The following is a 24,508-nucleotide window of genomic DNA, read 5'->3' on the forward strand; positions in this document are numbered from 1 at the left end:
ACAAACCATCAGCTCATACTAGAGAAACACACCTGTAAAAGTACACACACTGTGAAATAAATTATGAAAAGATTAGTTTAACTCCTGATAGTTGAACTTCATCTAAAAAGTTCATCTGCTGATCTCTCTTTGTGTTGTAGTGCAGCTCACAACCTGTAGGGGGTAGTGTGTCAGGACTCTGCTGCTTTTCAGTCATGTTGACAGAGCAGGGATGTTTCTGTCAGGTCTAGCATGAAGGTCTGTCTGGGTCTGGGTCTCTGAGCTGTTTCCATGACTGTGTAAACAGCCACGGAGCGGAGGAAAGGTCGACTCACCCTGAGAGTTTTCTCTGCACAAAGGAAGTTAAATGTCCCTGAGTTCAGACTGACAGGATGATATTAAACTCCTGAGGTACGGGGAGGAGGCGGGGGTCTGTTTGAAGAGGTATGAGACTCCCAGTGTTTGTGTTTCACTGTGAATCAGTACGGCTCTCATGTCAACACAGCGATGAACCGGAAAACACCTCTGCTGGCTCACAATGACATCACCGCTCATCAGGACAGAGAGGACCGCAAACAGACGTGAAACTGGTTCAGTCTTTGAGTCTCTGTTCAGTTTTACAGGTTTAGCTCAGAATCTTAATCCTGGTCTAGTGTCCATTTCTAGATCCAGGTTTTCTTTTATGCTTTCCTAGCCCTGATGTAGCTTCCTGTCACAGGAACTCATCACAGTTTGGATGTCCTGTCCAGGTTCCCTTCTGCTGTTTCTGGATCCCTTTTCTGGCCCTTATTCTGTTTCATGATTCCTTAATTTCTCTTGTGCAAAAAACTTCTAAAACTTCCCAGGTCATCTGTGTGTGTATGTGAATTAGAGATGGGCTGATACACTTTTTTACATTCCGATCCAATCCGATCTATCTAAGTTTAATTCTGCCGATACCTGTTCCATACGGATACAATAGGCAACATAGTAAAACAAACAAAACATTCTCAATTTCAAGCCATTTATTAAATAGCTTTGCAACAACCTGAGTGCAATACGTAATGGCATGGTAGTAGGATTGCACCAACCCAACTTTTCTGGTTCCAATACCGATGCCTTGGCTTTGGGTATCAGTCCATACCGATACTGATCCGCCAACAGTGTCAAATAATAACCTGCATGCCCTACTGTGGGATAAGACTGGTAATGTTTTGGGTAAAAGGCAAAAAATTGAGTAGATGGAAAAAGTGAAGTAAACATTTATTTAAACTATAGAAAATTCAAATGTTTAGCACTATTTTGGTAAAAGCAATGCTTCAGAATGTACAGAAATGCTATTCAAATGTAAAATTTTATACCCTGTAGACTGGTAATGCAGCAAAAAAAGTGCATAAAAGGTAAAATTTTAAATCAAGTAGCCAAGAGCACCAGTGAAAAAAAGGCATGGAGCTGTTTGCCTGGATCGGCCCCTTTCCCACCGATACCGATCCAGCTTTGAGGAGCACCGATACACCGATACCCCATACCAGGATCCGTATCGGTGCATCCCTAGTGTGAATGCGTACATACAGATTTTTTTAATCCAATTATTTAACAGACTTTCTTTCCAGCCCTTCATAGGGAAACTCTCTGCAAGAAGTTTGCCAAAGTGATACGAACAGATAATCGGGAAAAGTCACCAGGGCCAGACCAAAGCCAGGAGCTCATCCATCCATTTACACTTAGCACTGTCAGAAAGACAAACTAGCATTGTCAGTCCCTGTTGTCTTTTAAGGTTCTAGGTCTTCCATGTCGTGGTTATTCCTAGCTTGATCCAATGAAGCCAAATGGACTTGGTAGAAATCTTGGAGACATTTCAACTCTCCTCTGAAAGGCTTCTTCACTACAGTCCCTTTCCTTAAAAGAGGTTGTGATCCCAGAAACAACTTATCTCTTAAGAATGATGCAGTTATGAATTCTTAGCAGGTAAGGCTAAGATCACATCGAGGATCATGTGACCCCAATGAGTCTCGGGAACTAGGTTAACAACTGCGCTTGCAACAACCACAGATAACTAAAGACTCCAACTACTTCCTGGAACTAGGTCAATGACTCAGCTAACAACCCAATGTGACAGCATTAGCATACTGACCACCCTTAGGGTGCAGTCACTCTGGCCGGTTCAACTGTGCTGTACTCAAGCACTAATTCCCCCCACAGTGCCGTCCCTCACTGGCAAGTACAGCCCGAAGTCCCACTACCCCGATATGAACCAGACCTTAGGCCCCCCCATGGCCCACCTACATCACCACAAAGCATTTGTTTACAAGTAGCATGGTCTCATCAGAGTAAGCCCAATGAGACACAGAGAACACGCTATAATTTTACTGACTTTGGCTTATGCTTAGTCATTTTGGTCCAACATGGCCCGCCAACACTAAACTGTTGCTCAAACCTCTCTGCAGCGTGCAAGAGGGGAGTGTGTGCCGCCCCTGAGTAAGATAGACTTGCAGCCACTTTGGCCAAACAAACCCGTCTTTAGGGTTTAAACGTGCTCAGGCACGGTACGGACAGCCAGTGTGACCATGCCCTTGGAGGCTTATATATTTTCCAGCTCTGTTCACCAGTCTGTTTGGAGCTGAAGTAGCCTTTTGGAGGAAAAGTGTAACGCCTTCAAGAATTCAGCTTAGTTGCCATTGGTAGATCAAGTTATGGATAGTGTCCTTGTGGTTTTGTCTGCCAGTTTTGTGATCTTTGCCTTTTTGCCGAGTGCTTTTGGGGTCAGAGCTCAGGAAACTTCCAGAAAACTTTATGGGGCCATTTACACGACCTAAAACACAAATGTTTGAAAATGACCTCCAGAGTGGGATTGTTCTGAAACGCTGCCAACACCATGTAAACAGTAAGCTGGCGTTTTTGGTAGAAACGATGACGTCACGCTCTGCTTCGCACGAGTGCATACAACAGAACGACAGTACCGTTTTTACGATCGTCGCAAACTACCATGCTGTGCTTGTGCTGCTCAGTCTGCTGACTGTCTTCATAAAAATATGCATCTGTTGCTCCACTTCTGGACTTAGTATTCCCCAATACACCAGATGATCAGCTCAACTCTACTTCAGTGGAGATATCCCAAAAGCTGCTTCTGGACAAGACAGTTACAGCACCACCTGCAGGTCTGGCATTCTTACTACAGCGTTTCCGTGTAAGAGCAGATTTTTTCCACTGCATTTCAGCATTTTCAGATGAAACGTTGTCGTGTAAACAGGGCCTAAGAGTGGTTTCTTGCTCCAAGGTTAGTTCTCTTGCTTCAGTTCAGGTTACCAGTTCTGGTTCATTCCTCCAGCTCTGGTTTCTGTTTTCTGTTCCTAGCCCTCCTCATATTCTGATATTCTTTGTTCTAATTTGGTTTCTCAACCAAGGTTTAGAGTCTTGCCCCACTACAGACTCCTGTTCCCATCCTTAGTTAAGTTGTTTGGATAGAGTGGTTCTGGACCCTTTTCACTGTCCTGTTTTTTTTCTGTTTCCATGTCCTGTTTTAGATTTCCACTTTCCATTTTCTTGATCAAAGTTCACTTTCCAAGTCACTTTGCAATGTCCTAGTTCTGATGCAGCCTCTGAGTCATAGCTTGGTTTTCCTGGTCTGGTTAGCTTCCTCTTCCTTAGCTCTGTTCCCTGCTTTCTATCAGTTTCCTGGTCCTGATCCAAAGACTTGAACCTGGTTCATGGTTCTGATTGATTCTACAAACCTCTAATTCTTGACCCTCTTTGGTGTCCAAGTACTGGTTCAGTATCTTGTAGATTCAGTTTTACTGTCCTCTTGTGGTTTCCTAATCCTTGTTTGTTATAAGTATTAATTCATTTTAATTCTTTCACATTTCCTGTGTTAGTTTTGTGTTCAGATGAGTTTCACAAGCTTGGGAAAGTCTTTGGTCAAATTTTAGTTTCCCCAAGTTCAGTCACTTGTTCTTGTTCAACCCATTCCCACTTAAACCCCCAGGCCCTAGTTTCTAGGTTTATTCGAGCCCTTCTTAAAAATCCTGATCCCTTTCTGGTTGATCCCCTAACTTAAGTTTCCCTGCCTCATTTCATTTTTTTTACATCTTCATTCACCTTCCTGCTTTCACACATTTATCATCCAGCTTCAGTTTTCCCAGCTCTGTTCTACTTCCATCTCCTCTTAAAGCTTCCTGTTCCTGACTCAGTCCTGGTCTGTTACTGTTCCTGGTTCAGTTTCCTGCCCACGTTCAGGTCGAGTCAGTCAGGTGACAGTTTTTGGATCAACATGATTCTGAAGAGTTAAACTTCAGGAGTCAGATTCTGTTTGAACAGCTTAGAGTTTGTGTAGCGATGGACAACACGGGGGAACTCCGCCTGTTCAAATACACACACTGTAACACACACACACGTACACACACACACACTTTCTCTCTCCGTCTCTATCTCTCTCAGCTGTCAGATGCATTTTTCAGTGAAATCATTCAGTTTTAATCTGCGTGTAAATTATTGAGCGACCTGTCACAAACACACACCGACATATGTGAAGTGCAGCTGTAATAAACATGAAGACATGAAACATTTATCTGACCTGCTGGACTGGAAAAACACACACACACTTACTACACACACACACACAAATGGAGGGACTTTTCCGGGAATGGACAAACAGTCCGCAGTGACATCACACTGTGCGACCAATCAGAGGAGACGCTGGTTTCCTGCTGTTTTGTTCCCTCATGGGTTGTGAGTTTGATGTTCCAGATCACAAAACTTTCACACCAAACAGCATAAAAACTTTTAATCTGTTCAAAGATTTAAAAAATGTATTTGGGGATTTCTTTCTCATTAATTGGGGCAACTTTTTGTGAGAATTTCATGTCTATCACAGGCAGTGAAACTGAGTTTTGAAGGTTCAGTGTGTAATTTCATTCAATAGCATTCATCTCAATAAATGTGTTAGATTTAGAATACTGTATTCAGTAGTGTACTTAAATGAGTAATCACCTAAATATCAGGGCTGGGGCAATTTTCTATTCTTCCGATTCAATTTTGGGTGCCGATCCAATTTAAATTGCAAGTCTTCGATATTTACAATTTTTGCGATTTTTAGTTTGCTTTTTCAACACCAGACCATGTGAAAATGTTAAATGATGATGGTCTACAGACTATATCAGGAGCCATATTTTCTCATAAATGCACATCACGTGAGTCAGAGAGAAACATTTCACCCTGTGCTGGAGAAAAGTGGTATTTTTTTTTTCTAATCCAGTTTATAAACAAAGACTGTAATGAAGAATTTGAATTTGACAAAAATAAATAGAAGAATCCTAATTTTGAAATTGCCAAACAAAAATCCTTATATACCGATTTTTGTTATTTTCAAAAGAATTTGTATTGAAAGACCTTTTTTCCATCCATTGTAAACACTTGATAAAGGAGGATCATGTTTGACATGCATCACAGAAGCCTTAAAGGCCACCACTACACAATTAGGAGCGGTTAGTAAGAGAGTGCTTCAATGAAGAACTGACCGCCAAAGATATTCCCATTTCTACACACTAAACCTCTAAAAAAGACAAAAAAAATAAGATTTTAAAATGTTCAAGAGATTGTCTCCAAATACCCAGGATACCTCATTATCAACCATGCCAAAATATCTTTACAGTAGAAATAAACATGTTTTAAATCCATAATTTCTTCTTGATTCTAAGCTGTGTCTCCTCAAGATGCAGGCACTGAAAATATACATCTGAACTCCCAGCTACACTTGTTATGAGTCACATCTGTCATGAAAACCAAGCAGTCCCAAGTTTCTCAACCTTAAATTTTACCCAGGGATGTACATAGAGGCAAAAGGATAAAAAGTGACTAATCCACCTCCAAACCTGCTCACTTCTCTGCCCACTCTTACACAAGGAGCATCTCTACAGTCATGACATTAGTCAACAGTCAGAGGCCTTTGGGCTGAATGAAATGACCAACAAATCCAGGGGGTGTGTCGCACGTCTAATACACTTGAGAAAAGAGATGAAGAGGATGCTAAGGATTGGTAAAACATTTAGAGAAAGTGTTTTCTTTTAACTTCGGGATTAGGTAGCTCCTTAACAACTACTAGTCTACTTTCGTTCAGTGTTTCTCCGTATTTTGTTTGTTTTTTTTTCTTGTTTTTTTTTATTTGTTATTTGTTATTTGTTTTGTTTTTATGTTTTTTGGCAGATTAGCTTTTATTTCATGAATACTTTTAAATATCTTTGAATATTTTTATCTTTATGGATGATTGGATGTAATCATTGTGATTATAAAGTTAGCAAAAAAAAAAAAGTAAGGTAATTTGTGTTTGTAGATCATTTTTTATGTTGAAACAATACTTCTAAGCAATACATTTAATCACATTTTAGACTGTTTGTCTTTACTATAAAACCAAATTTTTTAGGAACATGAATTTGTGGGATAAGCAGCAGAGCTGAGGATGTGGGTTGTGCCCATTCAAAAATTGCCAGATCTTTTCTGCCGAAGCCAAACAATTCGCTAACCCGAGTTCTAACTTTGTGATTCTGTGCTGTTGCTGTTTTATTTATAGACTCATATCAGAATGTCCCCAACTTTAAACCACATCTAATCCTTTTTTTCTCTTGGATTTTGACCGAGTACGAGAATTTGCAGTTTCTGTCTTTGTGTTCTTTTTTTTAATTTTTAGATTTCTTAAAGACTGCTACATGTTTAAACGATTTCTTACGTGTTTTTAACATTGTTTTCCTTTTCTGTTTCAGCATTTGAAAAAATATTTTTTGTAGCACTTGAAATTTTACAAAAATTGAAAAGTGTGCTACTAATAATAAATCATTATTATTATTATTATTATTATTTATTTATTTATTTATTTATTTATTTATTTATTTTAAATCGATTTATTTATTTTCTTTTTTTTTTCAATCAGTGCCCCAATTTTGTTTTTGTTTTGTTTTTTAATCTGCAACAAAAAGAAGTACTATTGGTTGGATGGTGTTTTCTTGCCTTGTTAGGTCTTGCTTTGTCAAGGTCTTTGTTGATAACAGGCTTTTTATCTCCATGCATGAGCAGCAGACTGAGGGTGCTGATTGTTTTTATTGATTTTGTGTCCATGAAAAACACTTTGAGCTACGTTTTTGATGTTTGAAAAGCGCTGCACAAATACAGTCTGATTGATTGAATGCAGAGCTGAAGCAAATCCCCTGATAAAGAGAGCCACGCAGAACTAAATCATCTTTACTGGTTGAAAAACAAACTGCTTTTAAGACGTCTCAGTACTGATACATAAAGAGGGACTTTAGGTAAACAGACCGACACACACTCACAGTCTTAGGATGATGAAGCTCACCATCTCGGCTATTACAGCTCAGAACAAACATCACCATTAGACAATCTGTTCCTGGTTCATATGAACAAACAGATCCAGACCTGAGGCAGGTTTTGTCCGATGCACTCTTGACACAGACGGTGGATCGTGTGCATGACAGCAGCTCTGCTCGTTCGCTCAAATCCTGCAGGTCAGCTGCTCCATCTGCTCCTCCAACAGGGCCCAACCACAACCAGGAGAGGGACCTACCCACGTCCAGGTTCAGTCAAATCCAGAATTATACAGCCAAATCCAGGTCTACTCTAAGTCCAGATCTACAAATACATGAAAGGTTGAACTGAACTTGAGAAGAGAAGTTTCAGGGCTCAGCAGCATCTGAGTCAGTATCAGAGTAAACAAAGTCCAGTCAAGACAAACAGAAGTAGATCCAGGTGAACCTCTGGGTGAGAGTATCAGCAATGTTCTGGATACTAGAGAGCAGTGTGTGTGATCGTACATGTGTGTGTGTGTGTGGGAACCAGCAGTAGAAGAATAGCAGGAAACACACACACTCACTCAGACTCACAAAAACACTGGATGTATCCCTGCGATAAGATACACACTTCCTGAACACACATGCACACACAGACACACACTCCCCCTCCCCCGTGTGAACGCTGTCATTCAGAATCAGGGGGACAAGTCCTTCCCAGGAGCAGGGTCAAAATCTGGATTAGAGGAACCCTGAAGGGTTAATAACTGCTGCAGGTTTAATCTGGACGTCATGCTTGTGGTTTCCCTTGAGAGCTCACTGACAACGGCCTAATGATGTTTATATTTTACCTCTGACAATAAACACATTCGAAAGTGACCTCCAACATGTATTTGTGTTTATGAATGAACAACAAGCTTTCCTTAGATTACGTAATGTCGTCAGAAAGCTCAAAGCGAAGAATGACCCAGAAGGAGAAACAAGAAAGCACAAAGAGATGCTGAGAAAGCTGCAAAGTGACTAATTTCTAAAGCTGTTTTCACTAAGACTCTGACTGAACAACAAGTGTGAACGTGAGAAAACAAACTATTCTTCTCCATTTTCGAAACCAAATTGTGAGCACAGCTGATTGTGTTGCTTTTTCATGTGTCTGTGACTTAGTTCGGCGGCTACCTCAACCAGGTCTCTCTTGCGAAACAGATTTGTAATCTCAACGGGACTTCCTCGTGTTCAGATAAAGGTTATATCAAAAAAATTAAACAAACCTGACCAATATATCCACTGATGCATTTAAATTTGACATCTGATGTTACATAAAAACACAGAAAATGACTCTCTCTATTCATCTGTGTCACATAATCCAGAGATCAGTGAAGGGCTTGTAATACTTGCAAGTTATTTCCTCCTGATGAGAGATTATGGAAAGATTTGAAGGCTCTTTTGTGTAATATAAAATAATCCTCTTTTCATCCAACAACAGCAGGGAAACTTGCAGAATTACAGAAGTAAAAGACAGTGTATAGAACGAATGAAATTGTAAGATGAAAACATAAAGAAAGGAAAATATAAGTTTCTACAGTTCTACAGTTCATTTAGCAGACGCTTTTGTGCAAAGTGACATTCAACACAAGCAAGAATTTAGACAGAAGGAAAACCTGGTTAGTGCAACAAAGTGCGACAAGTTATTTGGCTGCAGGTACTGCCATTAAGTTTCAACTTATTTTTAAATAATTAGAATAATGTAGCCAACTAACCACAATCAATTGCTGCAACAATATACTTCAAACTCTAGCAAAATTCAGTGATTAGTGCTGAAAATTCACAAAGAGCCGAGTCTGAGACCTTCTGACTCATTCTACCCCCGAGGACAAAGAGAAGAGTCAGGTCAAGGGGCAGTTTACAAGACAACTGTTATCGGGTGAAATGCAAAAGTTTTGTTGTGTTTCAGCCTCGCCGACCTAAAACTTAAACTTTTGAAAACGCCCTCCAGAGTGGGATTTTACTGTAAAGCTGCCGACACCACTGTCGTGTAAACACGACAATATGCCGGTGTTTTCAGTGGAAATGATGACGTCAAGCTCTGCTTCGCACGAGTGTATACAACAGGACGACAATACCGTTGTTACGATCGTTGCAAACTACCATGTTGTGCTTGTGCTGTTCAATCTGCTGAATCTGCTGACTGTCTTTATACAAAATGTGCATCTGTTACTCCACTTTTGAACATAGTATTCCCCAATACACCAGACGACCGGCTTAACTCTACTTCTACTACGGCTTCTAGACAAGACAGTTATATCGCCGACTATAGGCCTGGCATGCTTACTACAGCGTTTTCAGTCCCTCAGCGTTTCTGCATAAACGCCGATTTTTTTCACTGCGTTTTAGCATTTTCAGAGGAAACGTTGTTGTGTAAATGGGGCCTAAGTGCTCAAGTGTTCCTTGAACAGATGAGTCTTCAGACATCTCTTAAAGTAAAAAGGGACGCTGTGGATCGTATAGATTTTGGTGATTCATTCCACTGTTTGGGCACAACAAGTAGAAGAGTCTGGCTAGTGATTTGGAGCCGTGCTGGGCTGGGAGCACCAGGCGTCTTTCACAAGCAGAGCGTAGTGGGCGCGAAGGAGTGTATACCTGGATGAGGGACTCCAGGTAGGCAGGAGCTATACTTGTCAATGTTTTATAAGCCAGAAGAAGAGCTTTGAATTTTATACGAGCAGTTTAACTAGAAAAAATTATGTGCAACAATAATACGGTTCCTGTACCTCAGTGGCATTTTGAGGTGACAAGATTAGTGGGACAAGCTCTTGGTTTGCATCATAATGAAAGAAGGTAGTCGAGTTAGCCACTCATTAAAGACAGGTATCCAAGCCTGAGAGCAGATTACGTTTCCTGTCAAAGTCATGCATAATTATCTGTATAGCACATTAGGATCAGTATGAACACTCTAAAGAGCTTCACAGACAGAGGCTAAATACAGCAATGCACAAAGACAGAAACTCACGATTGAAGCAGAATGATGTACTTAAATGTGCTTTGAAAAATGTATTAAAACAGCACATCTGATGTGAAAGTTAGCAGTTTCCACAAAAAGAAGGAGCCACAGAATGACTTAGAACAGGTAATAATGTATAAAATGTGTCTTAAAATCAAAACGAGCTAATGCAAGGAGGCGGAGACGAAGGTGATGTGCTTCTTTTTACATGAGCCTAGCTTTTTGCATGCTCTGTAGACGTGTGAGTGAGGACTGACTGACCTCATATAGAGCGCTAACAGGAGTCCAGGCGAGGTGTGATAAAAGCTTGGATAGTGTTTTTCCTCCACATGGAGCCATAATTCATGAAATGAACATTATTTTGCTTTGAAGGTTTATGCTCAGGTTCAAAATCAGTTCAGGGTTAAAGTTCAGCACTTAGAGTCGAGTGGTTCGAGATGTAGATGAAGGTTTAGGGCTGAAGTGAAGCTAGTGGTTTGTAAAGAATGACTTCAAAATGCCTTAATGAGTCTCAGTTTCACTGTAAATAGTAAGTCACAGAGGTTTCATTTTTTTACTTATTTCAATGATGTGAACCCAAAAAGAAAGAAGTCATTTTTTGTGATTTACCTGAAACTGACAGGTCTGATGTCAGGTGATACTAATAGAGAAACCACAACTCTTAACGTTACTGGAGCCCAGTATTTACCTCACCTATAAACAGTATTTTGTTATGTGGACTGATGGAGGGATGGAGGTAGGGTTAGATTTTAGGGTCACATCAAGGTTCCAGCAGTAAGAGCCCTCACAAACACAGCAGTGCAGAGTGTGTGTGTCGTGTATGTATAGTGTGTGAAGAGCAAAAGCAGCTTCACTCTATAATTCATCACATGTGAATGTTTGATGAGTCTTTAAAGAAAAAGAGTAAAACGCTCACAGAGTGTTTCTGATCATCTTGTCTCTTCCCTGAATGGTTACTCATGATGCTCGCATGTTAAAGGGATAGTTAGATTATGTTCCTGTTTTCCTTTTTTCCTCTCATGAATCATGCAAACAGGGGGAGATGTTCTGTTTTAGAGCAATATTGTCCTGAAAGTCCAGAAGTACAATCAAGTCATTTCACCAAGTCGCAGGTCATTGCAAGCCTCAAATCAAGTCCAAACGTGTCCCTCCAGGATTATAAAGCAACTTTCAAACATAATTCTTAGTCATTTGTATTCATATAAGTAGGATTTAGGTCTTATATATCAACCAAAACCAAAAAATTTCAAATGACCTATCCCAAGGCAGAGCTGTGAGTTTCAACTCATACCTAAGGTCCAACCCAGAAAGAGATCAACAAATTACCGGTCCACCAAGCCCTGAGTGTGGGACCACAGAGTTAGGAAATGAGGTAAAGCAAATAGCCTTTAGTTAGAGTTAATAAACTTCTCACACTTAAGGGAACTTTTTTTTCTTCTTTGGGACAAGTTTTGCCTAGAAACTCGATGGATATTAATTGTGTTCTTACATTAATGTTTTCCTATCACAATTGTGTTTAGTACAGAAATTCACAAGTCAAGACATGTAGCTAAGTGAATCAAGCCAAAATCATAGTGTCCACTGTTTATTTTCTTTCTGTTTATTCTTTACATCAATGACATCTGCAATGTAACAGATTTTTTAAGATATGTAACATTTGCAGATAATACCAATTTGTCTTGTGTAGAAATGGAGCTGAAAAATCTCAAAACTTGGTTTGATGTCAATAAATTATCTCTAAGGAAACACAATTTATGGTTTTGGGGAATCTAAATGACAGTCATGATTGTAATGCTAAATTAAAAATCTGCAATGTTGACATTGAAAGAGTATTTGGGACTAAATCCCTTCGGGTTGTCATTGATCACAACCTAACATGGAAACAACACATTGAATACATTAAAGGGAAAATCTCAAAATCACTTGCAATCCTGTATAAATCTAAAAATTATTGAATTCCAAGGCCTTGCATTTAATTTACTACAAATTGATTGTTCCCTTTATGTCTTACTGTGCTGAATTGTGTGGATTCACCTTTGAAACCACCATAAATTCAATAATAAAACTGCAAAAACAAGCTTTACTTATTAGCAATAAGACTGACTACTATGCTCACATGGAGCCAATGCTTCTAAATTCTCATGTTATGGAATTTTCTGGTCTGTTTTATTATGAAAAAATGCAATTTATGTTCAGAGCAAAATCGAAAATGCTCCCTGACTCAATGCAAAGGTTCCTTTCAATTCAAGACAGACCGTATAATCTCAGAGGTGTTTGCAAATTTATTGTACAAAATTCTAATTCTTTTTTGTTTTTTAGGAAAATGGTTAGTAAAGCTATTTTTTAAGCTTTGAAGTGTGATTAATTATCTGTGTTGTTGCTTCTTTGCTTTTCTGGAGGTTGGTAGCCTACAAAGTTGATAACATAGGATAGGCCTTAATAAGCAGTCTGCCTATGCCTTTCAGTCATTTTTCAAAACATGACTCTTGATTCTGTTATTTTGTGTGAAATGTCAATATTGTGTATAATATTTGGTGTCGACACGTCTGACTTAAAAAAAAAAAAAAAGACAGTCCCATCTCTGGTCAATTCACAAGTAAGGACGGTGATGTCTCGCTTCAATGCCAAATGTAACAGTCTTAACTCACAAGTCAAAACTCGATATTTGACAAGACAGGTGAGATTCAGATTGAAAATGGATAACTCTATGACTTCAAACAGGTATAATGTTTGGTGAATCCCAAGATAAGACTGATCTATTCAGAGACTCCCTATGAAGGGATCTGTTTTGAGTTTGTGTTGAGATAAAGGTGGACTTACCGTCAGTCTCTGGATGCTGCTGCTGTCTCTCATGGTTTGCCGTTGGTTGGTGTTTCCATACACAGTGGACACGTAGCTGCTATAGTTTGCGTTGGCGTTGACTGGCCCAGAGCTGTAGTTGGCATTGGTAGGGTCAAGGCTGTAGTTCGTCAGGTCTTTCAGTCCAGTGGCTGCAGTGGTGGTGGTGGTGGTGATGGTGGAGTTTGAAAGGCTGGTGACGGTGGTTGTCGTGGTGGTGGTGGTAGTGATGCGGTTCAGGTCGGCATCTGGAGCTGAGTCCGGTGTCTTCCTGAGGTCTGCTGCGAGTAAATAACCACCGTCATCATCACCTGCAGAGTCATCCCAAGACCAGGCTGTGTTCTTCCAAAACATCCTGACTGCTTGAGGAGACTACGCTGAACCAGATCACAGAGAAGGCTGGTTTTGAATCACAAGTTAACCTGCAGCTGAGGAAAAAGCTTAAGTATGACTGATCTGAGAAGGTATCTGACCCAACAACCTGCAGATCTTACACCTGACGTCTGTCCATCTTATCTCTGAGTCTGATGCTCCACACTGCTGTTATATATGCTATACTGACCAGAAACCATTTCTATTTAAAGCAGGAGAGTCCTCAGAGGACAGCCTGTATCCTTGGTCCCAAGTGTCCCTGCTGATGGAGTGAAATCTCAAGTACACGAACTGCTGCCCTGACGCTCGATGCACTGATGAGAGCCCTGACAGCACTTCTGATCCCACAAGAACTCCAGCTGCACAGACAGCCAACAAACAAAATCAAAGAAAGAAGTCGTCTGGGTCTTTATCTTCTGTGCGTCTTTTGTCCCGTCTGTTTCTCTCTTTATGATCGTCCGAGTGTCAGATCTCAGTGTGATGTCAGCGAGAGCGCGGGGGGAAAGAGAGAGCTCTGCTGGGAGGGGTAAATGGAGATAGATGGAGTCAGGAGAGAGGGAGGGAGGGGGTGGTCTAGAGATATAAGGACAGAGGTATTGTGAGGGTCACATGGTTACTGGGCAGCTTCTCATCACCATGGTTACCCTGTGGACCCCCGGGGAGAGAGTAAGAGAGTAAGAGAGCAGGAGTCAGGTTAAATCTATATCTACTAGTGTTCACTGGACCCGCACTCCCCCATCACACTAAAAATAGAAAAAAACATATACTTTCACATATGGGATGCAGTGTGTGCCTGTGCGTTTGTGTGTGTGTGAGAGTGTGTGAGTCCTCCGGGATTCTGTCAAAGCTTATAAAGCAAACATGTTAGCCCATGTGTGTCTGTAGCTGAACATGTCCCCAACTTCCTGCATCATTAGATCACGTTAACTCACCGATCAATCCTGCAGCTCAGTTTGACTCGCCGATCAATATCTCATCAGTTTGACATGTGCCGACTTTTAAATAATGGAAGCCATTGTTTCATAAAAGATTAGGAATAAAGTCAGTTTCACAAATAATCCCAGGTTAATCCTGAGTGACACAGTTTCTTCTCACATTAATATGTATCGCGTATCTGCTAGTCCTGCAAATGGCGGTTTATTTATAGATGACTCCATGTGAGCGTAAGCTCTGCTACCGGCTGCTGGTGAAAGACGCTAGACTACCCACAAGCGACTCTACTATCTCCTTTTTCCCATTGGAGCACGTGTCATGTTAGCTTTTATCAGTGCTAACACCTGCTGCTCCCTGTTGGAATATGATGTTTGCGTTAGCACTTCTGTAATTTGATGTCACTTACAAAGCTTTTAGGGTTTTTTTTTTTTTTTTTTTGGGGGGGGGGGTACTGAAATATATATAACTGATGGCTCTGCTTGTAGCCACTATTCCTCAATAAAATATACATCATGTTAGCATTAGCACTTTTACATTTTGCTGTTACTCGCTGGAATTTACAAACTAACTGTCAGGCTTTGAGCAATGTGTCTTTACATTTTGGTACTGGCATTTAAATGATTTTAAGTACTAATGCTAGCTACTATTCCTCATTAAAATACGTATCATGTTAGCATTAGCATTTCTAAGAGCTATTCTACAAACTTAATGATATAATTTCATCACGTTAAAACTAGTCAATAGCCTCTATTTTTTTATTCTATTACATTTCATTTTCACAGATGCTTTTTGCTACAATAATGGAGTAGTTTCTGATTTAAAAATGCATGTTAACACCAGCCCAAAAACCAATCTGACAATTAGGCAAGAATTTTGTGCTTTACCTTTCAACTGAACATCACATTCTTAATCAACATTGTAAGTTATAGGGCTGGGACGATATGTTATTCTCGTGATTTGATTCTATTGTGATTTTTGGGGTGCCAATTCGATTTAAATTGCGATTCTTCGATATTTACAATTTTGAGTTTGCTTTTTAAAACCAGACCATGTGAAAAAGTTAAATGATGATTACAATGTCTACAGACTATATCAGGAGCCACATTTTCACATAAAATGCACATCATGTGAGTCAGAGAGAAACATTTCACCCTCTGCTGGAGAAAAGTGGTAACTTTTTTTCCAATCCAGTTTATAGACAAAGAGTGACATGAAGAATTTAAATTTGAAAAAAAAAAAGCTTTTAGCCAAAGAATTCCGATTTTGATATTGTCCCAATGTAATGATTTTCCATTTTTTCCTCCCACCCCTACATGAGTAAATAATGTTTTTTGATGCTAGAAACACTATGTCTTAAATTTTACTCATCAACTTAATGCTCAGATAGAATTTGTAATATGAACTCATCACTGTTTGCTGTCCACACATAACAACCTAGTCTTACTGAAAAAGTCTGCATTTAATGAGTATGTCCTTAAACTATCAAACACATCAGATACATTACCTAAGCCACTATTCTAGTATTTACTAGCATCTCTCATTGATTAAACAGTCAGATAACGACACGGAAAGTCACAAACATCAGAGAATAACTCCTCCATCTGTAAACAGCAACCATGCTGTTTTTTTGCTGGACTGAAGAAACCTTCCATGTTTGCTGTCAGGTATTCCTAACACAGCGGTCAGTAATGTAATGACTCCAAATTTGAAAATTCCAGCCTCTAACAGAGTAGCGTGACCTAATAACTGTAACTTACTGCAGTATGTTGGCACGTTCTCATTCTCTTGGCCCCTCATTGGTTTGCTTCGTTGTGATGTCACTCTCAGGTGTTTGCTCCGCCCAAACTCTTCCCCCAGCAGGTAGAACCAACCACTGACAGACTGTTGGAATAAAAGATGCAATATTCTTATTAAAGTGTTTATGAGCTTTTACATCTTTTTCATTATATAGCAGAAAAACAAGACCTTGTCCAGCAGCTGTCAGTTTCTATGTTGTATACAAAAAAAACCTCCAAAGGGAGAGTTGCATCAGCTTTTCATGAAATTATCAGCCAAGCAAAGCTTGCAATACTACTATACAGAGCATCCATTACCTTCATTTAATTAATTTCCAACTGCACAGCATAGCTCTTTGAAGCCCACTGCATATTAAGCCTTATAGAAAATCTTTCCTGGAATATACCAACGCTCCATCCCTGAAGCATCCTTACTCTATCTGGCCTCCTTTTTGTCTGTTTCTTTTTATAAATCATTAATGAGCAGCTCCTGCACTCGCCGTGTTCACATTTCAAAGAGATGCTGTGGACAGACGATCCAGATCAACATTATTGATCCTTCAAGTAGGAGCTGAGCACCTTGTTCATCCACAATATTGGTGATGATCATTCTTGATAAACAGAAATTAAATAAATATGTGTATCTTTCTTGTTTGTTTGCTTTTTTATTTTTCCATGTTATTCCTTTTGCACAAGACACAAACAACTCTGCTTAGTCCAGCTTTGTGTACTATTAATTGACTGGCTTGCAAGTAATTGATCTCTTGGTGATTATTAAGGTAGGGACACAGTAACTGTTCAGTTGACCCAAATATAACATCCTCCCGTTAACCAGTCAGAAAATGAGGAATCATCAGCTGTTGATATGTTTAAACCAAGCTGGAATCTCTGAGCTAAAAGGAGAAAAAAAAAAAAGTGCAGTTCTTCAAACGTCCACTTGAGGCTTCTTCCAAAAGAAAACCTCTTCGCTTTGAAATTATAACTCCTTTTTTTACAGTAGAGACGAACTGATCTCTGTGCATTAAGATAATATAAAGACTGAAGTTAGCATAAACTTAAACAATCAGGGGTATGACTGAGATGACTGACAGGTGTGCTGTTGTAGCTGTTTGCAAGGAAAGTAAAAGCCCACCCCATTACCTGGGTTTACAGAAAATCATATTACGCCAGCATTTCCAACATGGAGACACCATCAATGAGTTGTCTAGCACTTCTTCAGGAACTACGGTGGCCAGTGGGTGTCAGACAATTTGCAGAAGCCTCAGCATAATGTAAGTGCAAATAAGAGATTAGTTATCTTAACGGACACAGAAAAGTTGTGAAAGTAAGTAAATGATTAACTTCAGCTATGATAATTATAGCTTCATAGGAGTGTCACTTCATGGTATTGTTCATAGTACTTATATTTCTTTATTTACAACATCTTAGATTTAGCTGTATAAATAATTCATGTCATAACGTTAGCATCAATATAGCAGAGCTATATTTATCACAGCTGAAGGTACATAAAAAAAAAGAAAAATAAAGAAAAGTTTAAGAAATCATTCATTTACTTTCACAACTTTTTTGTGTCCATTAGGACATCTGTCCTCTTAACTTTTGTTGTGGCTGTACTCCTGTTGTGTTGTGGATATGGCATCCATGATGTTGCTTTTGCAAATCAGCTGACACCTCCCAGCCACCGTAAGAAACCAATGGGTAATGCCACACACTGTTTAATACAGTCTACGGTTTAAACTGACCTCTGAAGAGGAGACCAGGGAGCCAATCCCAAAACTCATACAGCCAATCAGCTGACTGGACCTGAAGAGATGGACAGAGAAAAATCAATGCAAAGGGTAATTAAAGACCAACAGGTTGACAGGTTTATTAGGTATGCTCAACTACAAATCCCATCATTTTCAGCCTCTAGAGTCAAATAGTTAACTCATGTTTAACTTGGAGGAGTGATTCCTGTAAGGTGGTTGGACTCTGACAATATGTCAACAAAAAAGTTTGGTATAAGCTAAAAAAAAATAACAATTCCCCAAAAAAGAAGCCAAAAACTCTTCCCCACAGCTATAAACCCCACCCCCTCCACAACCTATGAGTCAGAGAACATGCCTCAACAGCTAACTCAGCTTGGGTTAATCCTGTGAGGATATGAATCTGAGCTTTAAATTAACACAGGATTCTCATATCATCACTTACCTGCCGCACACTGAAATCAACAACCTGCTCCTGATGAGGTCATCACTAATACACCTGAAACACATGCAGACGCAGAAAACTTTTAACACAGAAATGCAAAATACTTGATTCTGACTGATCAAAACTTTAACAACAGTTATTTTTTCTCAACAGCAAAATACAGACAGACCCACAGAGGAGGTCAGACAGCTCTAATCACTTCCTGTTGATCCTGTGACCAAAATGTTGGCTTCTGCTTAAATTCTGAATCTACTAATTGGGTGGAGAATAATGAACTGCCTAAAACCAGCTGCTTATCATACATGCCTTTTACAAAGTCCAAATTTTACAATTAAAACCCATGTTTGGGCTTACTTTTTATCTGTTATGTTTATTTCTTGTATGTATGTTTTAATTTTAAGGGAACACAGAAAGGGCATTTGAGCTGTTGCTGAGTTCTGCTGCATACCCAAAATGGTATTTGACCTTAATATGCAAAAAGGCATTCTTAATTAGGTGTAATTAGGCACAGAAATGTTTGGGGCTGAAATTAATTTGTCTTAAAGAGACATGATCTCATTCCAACCATGTTAGATTTATTAAGTGTGAGTCTGTAGCTCTATCAACTGATTTCTTCTGTTAATTTCATGGTAATAGGTGAGTTTTGGAGGGATTGTTGCATATCAGTTTTACTCTGCATAATGATTAGGTTGATTTCTTTGTGTGAGAGAAATTGAATTTACTTGAATTTAGTGTTTCCTTACAAGTAGCTGAAGCATCAATTTACTTTTTTTTGGTGGTTTAGTTACAGAAACATCTGTCTGTCTGTCTATCTTACAGTTTAAAGCGATGGTTGTATGCCGGGTTCTTGTTGCCGAGGACTGTTGGCGTTTTCATCCTAATTCTGCAGTTGAGGTCAGAGTTCACCACCAGCTACAAACACAAACATAGAAACACTTTTTATGCATTACAGAACTGACACTACTGAAAAGTACTTGACCATCATCATTTCTTGTAAGGTGATTGGGCTATTCTTCAGGCTGCACAGGTTTCCACATAACAAGAAGGGTCTACAAATGTGAATTAGCCATAGACTGTTAGCTCAGATTAGCATAAAAACAATAAATAAGAATAGTGTAGAGTAAAACTAACCTAAAATGAATTACCTTTAATAAAGTAATCAAACTCATTCTTATCATTTTTACGACACCACCCTTTGTTTACCTTGACATAGGAGTCACATGATCTCTGAGATTTTCCCATCAGCCCCCTGGCTCCATGAACTGCAGGGACACAAAACAAAAACAAAAACATTCAGCTGCCACTCAACCTGTCGTTACAGACCGCTAACAAACTCTGCTCAGGTGATGACTGTCCATAAGAAGGCTTGAACGACTCTGAATTGAATTCTGGAAACATGATGGGACTCTAGTGCGCCCTGCTGGCTGCCTGCGGAACTACAACCTAATACTGTGTTTAATATGCAGTCTGTTGAGTGCCCATGCCCAGAGTTCTGTTTACTGTTCTGTATGAAAAAAATCAATAAATCCCTGAATTTGAAAACTTGCTGTCAGCATTCTTAATGTGAAATATGAAAGCTCTGTTCTGATTGGCTGCTTCGTCACTTACTATGAATGATGAGCTGTCCCGCCTCCTGGGTAATTGACAGCTGCAGCTGACCTGTACACACAGAGAAAAGAGGATGAATAATAATTATTTATATATTCAACATCCACATCTTTCTCTTTTTACTGAAATCTCACCTCTTCCTCGAAAAACAGACGGGTGGATCTTCCTCCTCTTTCTGATCCTGGCCTCGGCCCCTCCCTCAGACTTGGTCCTAATCTTTTCCTGTACCCCCTCTCCTCTGCAGGGTTTTGGACCTGGGACTCCCTCAAACCTCCTGCTGCTGGTGGTCTTGGTCTTTGAGGATTGATCCGAGCCTAGACTTGCGGTTTTGATTGAACCTGATGTAGACCTGGACTTGGCCTGAGACAGGGAGAAAGAATGAACTCAAACAGTGTGTGCTCTGTGTGTTAAGTCGTATCCATCCAGTTTCTCTTACTGACCTCAGAGTCACAATCTGGGACATGAGTTGGTCTCCTCAGCTTTAAATGGGTCTCAGTGGATCCTGGATCATCCTGGTCCTTGTATATAAAACCTTTATCCAGGCCCGACCCTCCTCTAAGGTCTGCAGCCTGCACTGTAGTCTTGATCCTGGTCTTCCTAATGTGAGCCACTTTGACTTCAGGTCTGCATGACTGGATCACTACTCCAGACCTGAATCCAGATCCAGTCCTGATCTTGGTCCTGGTTCTGATTCCAGACTGTGATAACCTGAGAAACACAAAATCTACCATCAGAAACTGATCAGTAATCACACCCATAATGATGATGAAGATGAAGAGTTACCGTCTGTGATCTCTTGTGAGGTTCTGTGTCCTCATGTTCCTCGGCAGAAGTTCTGCTGGGTCTGTGTTCTCGTCACAGCCTCCTCCTGTCCTCCTCTTCCTCCTCCTTCTCTTCATCTCCTCTTCCTCCTCTTCCTTCTTGCATCTCCTCTTACAGGCTGGAGGCTGACACTGGGCCTCCTGGTGCAGCTGGAGGACAACTCCACCAGAGGGCCTATCAAAAAATCATAGGACAGCAGGTTAAAACCACTGATGAGACCATAAGGGGGCGCCATAAACTGACAAGACAATTCTGTTACTGTGTTGGGGAGTGTTAAAATTATCAGTATGTTACAATGATTAAGAGCAAACCATTTTCATCCTCCGTCAAATTTCTAGATTGACTTGAAGAAGGTGGAGTAGCTTTTATTGTGCTGAGTTGTTTACACCATTTAAAGACAAAAGAGCTAAAACTTTATATGAGGTCTTTTCATCAGATAACAATAATGTTTTAATTCACCACATTTGTTTTCATTCTGAAGTGTTTCTTTAGCGTAGAATTTGTGACATTTTAAAATGAACAATGTCCCACATTAAGTCACAGTAAGAAAGTCTCTACCAGAAAGATTTGAAGACTTAGCTGAGTAAATTTTTAAAAGAGTAAATTAAACTGGAAAAAATCAGGTCAGTTTAAAAAAAAATACTAATAATTGAAAAAATGAAGAAAAAGACAAAACTATGGAATAAAAAGCTTTTATTTGCCTCTTTTTATTGTGCCTGTGCTGCCGTGTCATATTTTAGGTTTCATATTATGTGTTAGGGGTTTTCTTTTTAACCTTCATTTTACATTTTTAATGACATTGTTTTTAACTTTTACAGCACTTTGGTTAACAATGCTTGTTTTTAACTACACTAAAAAAAATTACTTTGCCTTTCCTTAACTAAAAAAAGACAATATTGGTCTTCTTTACCTCCAAAATATGTGAAATATTATTTTTTTTACTATTTATGATTTAATTGAATGTATGTAACTATTTATATCCTTATTTTCTAAATGTATATATTAAACTTTTATCCCATAATAATGACTTTTTATGTCTTTTGTTTTTATTTTCCTCCTGTTTTCTGAGAGACTCCTAATTAAAAGCTTCTGTGAGGAAGTTTATGTTTACATACCATCAAGATAGTCTCTCTTCTCCATGTTTTTTCATATTTTTTTATCTTTTTTGTGAAGCGTCTTTAAGTATCTTTTAAAAAAGGGCTAAACAAATCTGAATTATTATTATTATTATTATTATTATTATTATTATTATTATTGTTGTTGTTGTTGTTGTTGTTGTTGTTGTTGTTGTTGTTGTTGTTGTTGTTGTTGTTGTTGTTGTTGTTGTTGTTGTTACATAAATTTGCACCCCCTTGTGGTTAAATGTGGTATCTTCCATCTCTTTGGTGACTGTGCCTTGCTTTCTATTTACAGTTTGTTTGACCTCTGACGATTGACTGTTGGCCATAGTTGGTCAAAAAGAGGAAGAGATTGTGCCTCTAGTCTGTTTTATGATCTGTAAAAATCAAGCAAGACAAACAAGAAAAATATTGGCAGCAGTGTAAGTGTTTGTTTTCTATTAAAATATTAAGATTTTATTTTTTAAATATCTAATAATCTACTTGTTTCTTTATTTTGTTTCTTATCTTTCTGTGATTTTTTTTTTCTGTCGGGAGGACAGTTCAGAGACACACCATAGCGTCTAAATGCAAAGCAGGCTGGGAAGTGTATGCTAGCCTGCTCAATCTAATATTCAGTTCGCTTACTCAAAACAGGAAGAATGAAAGAAAAATAGAAATAATGAATGATCTACTTCACAGTTTAAAGCTTCTGAGAAGAAACAGCATCAGAATTCAGACTGTGAATGAAATGTGATGGAGAAATGAGCCGAAACAGGAAGTGAAGCTGCAGCCCATCACCCTGATTGAAGTTAATGAGGGGGATTAACAGATTAACACACTCATGCATACACACATATACACACACATCGCCCCTGAGCACACACGCCAACCTGTATCCCAGGGGACACTTCTCACATTTCTGATGGTTTCATCAGCATTTAATCAAAACCCATCAGATGTGTTTAAACATTAAAACTAAACAAGCAGCTGTACATTCATATTCTGATGTTATCAGCATATTAAGCAGTCTGTTTGACTTCTAGATGATAGAGTCTTGTACTTAATTGATTTTTACAGATAAATCTCATTATAGTCTTCACAAAACTGTGAAAACATTCAGCTCTGCAGGTCTCTAAAATCTTAATGAACCAGCAAAAGCAGGAAACATCAGCGTGAGCTCCTTGATTTGAGCTGACAGCAGTAGACATGCCGGCTCACTGTTGTGCTAGAACAATAAAAACTCTTTATATTTCTCTTCATTGTGTCTCCATATTCATAAAATACTCCAACTCTTCATCATGACACAAAGTTAAAACCCAGGTAAAAATTCTGGAGGAAGCTTGCTCAGCAAATTTGGTTCCTTCACATAAAAAAACAAGTTTCTATCAGCACTTTTCCTTTTAAAGTCTGTTCTAAATCCAGTTTCTTGCGCCCCAAAACTGGTAAAAAAAAAAACAAACAAACAAACAACTTGTAATGAAACAGTTTCTTTTGGAGTCAGTTTTTCATACAAACTCCCTTCAGTGAAACCTCTTTAGCTGCCATTCAAATTACGTTTTTGTCACTGTTGGTGTCACTTTGGGTGTTTTTATCTGATTTCTTTGTACTGTTTGCTAAGTGTTGTTTTTTAAAACAGTTGTATGAGATTTAATTACACCTAAAGTACAATAAAGTTCACTTTGATTCCGAAAGTTTAATTGAATGAAAGTTCAATCTCACCTTTTCCTGCTGTATGGAGGCACATCCATTGAAATCCCACCTGAGTAAAAAGCTAACCAACTAACCCACTTACTAACTAACTCAAAGAGACATCTAACTTACTAACTAACAAACTAACTAAGTCTGACTAACGGCTTCTCCTTTACCTCTCTTCCTCAAACTCAGTTTGTGTTTCTTCAAACTTTCCCTCTGGAGGAAAAAATTCAAACCTGGAGCACATTTTCACCTGGTCCAGTTCAAACACATAAGCCAGGCTGCTTCCTGTTGGCTCTTTCAACATAAAAGCCCAGTATATCTGAAACGAAAGTTTTCTCTTAAATGTGAAGATAAATAATTCTCAGTAGAATAAGGTAATACAAGAGAGAAATGTCATTTTTCCAAACTTTGTAAAGACACATCACATCTGTGCCCTCTGTCTCCTCGCATGGGTGGGTCATGTCTTAACAGTTCACTTTGCCAATCATCAACTTTGTGGATAATTTGTATTCCTTTGGGATCAAATTTAAGAATTGTGTCTTCAATTTTACAAACAGTGCCAATAAATGATGGAAAGGTTTTTTCTTTAGCATGCTGTTGATCCTCTAGTCCAGGGGTGGCAAACCAGTCAGAGAGCAAGAGCCAAAAAATTACTGTGGTACTACAAAGAGCCACATCACACACAAACTTCCTCTCACACATAAACGAAAGGACATAAGGTGAAAATCAAAAGATTTCCGAATTTTGAAGTGACATATATTGCGTTTTTAAGCGTGTTTCAATTCGTACCAAGAGCAATGTCAAAGCCAAATTTTTGTTTTTACTGCAGAAGAGACAAAGTTTCATCCATCCATCTATCTATCTAGATAGCTATAAGCACATGTGCAATGTAGGGAAAAGAAACTGAAACTTAAGTATCAATCTCATCACCCA

The 24,508-nt window shown here is 39.0% G+C and overlaps 1 protein-coding gene across 2 annotated transcripts in view; it reads right to left on the reverse strand.

Annotated features, from left to right (window-relative positions):
- Positions 1-23,835, reverse strand: part of LOC141790096 (regulator of G-protein signaling 3-like) — a 33,361-nt gene extending 9,526 nt beyond the window's left edge. Inside the window, exons 1-11 of one of the 2 annotated variants that reach the window (XM_074669733.1) lie at positions 23,600-23,835; positions 20,742-20,954; positions 20,399-20,666; positions 20,093-20,318; positions 19,959-20,009; positions 19,554-19,612; positions 19,168-19,262; positions 18,351-18,404; positions 17,903-17,963; positions 16,143-16,266; positions 13,063-13,358 (exon numbers count right to left, since the gene is read on the reverse strand). In XM_074669733.1, the coding sequence (XP_074525834.1) occupies positions 13,063-13,358; positions 16,143-16,266; positions 17,903-17,963; positions 18,351-18,404; positions 19,168-19,262; positions 19,554-19,612; positions 19,959-20,009; positions 20,093-20,318; positions 20,399-20,666; positions 20,742-20,954; positions 23,600-23,628 (1,476 nt within the window). In that variant the 5' untranslated portion in view covers positions 23,629-23,835. Of the gene's footprint in view, positions 1-13,062; positions 13,362-16,142; positions 16,267-17,902; positions 17,964-18,350; positions 18,405-19,167; positions 19,263-19,553; positions 19,613-19,958; positions 20,010-20,092; positions 20,319-20,398; positions 20,667-20,741; positions 20,955-23,599 lie in introns of both variants that reach the window. The other variant, XM_074669732.1, reaches the window with a different exon arrangement.
- Between the last annotated feature and the right edge of the window lie 673 nt (positions 23,836-24,508).

This window comes from Halichoeres trimaculatus, unplaced genomic scaffold (assembly GCF_033239565.1).
Source record: "Halichoeres trimaculatus isolate MK-OKI-2021-1 unplaced genomic scaffold, fHalTri1.1 fHalTri1_scaffold_5, whole genome shotgun sequence".
In the NCBI taxonomy this organism is placed as follows: domain Eukaryota; kingdom Metazoa; phylum Chordata; class Actinopteri; order Labriformes; family Labridae; genus Halichoeres; species Halichoeres trimaculatus.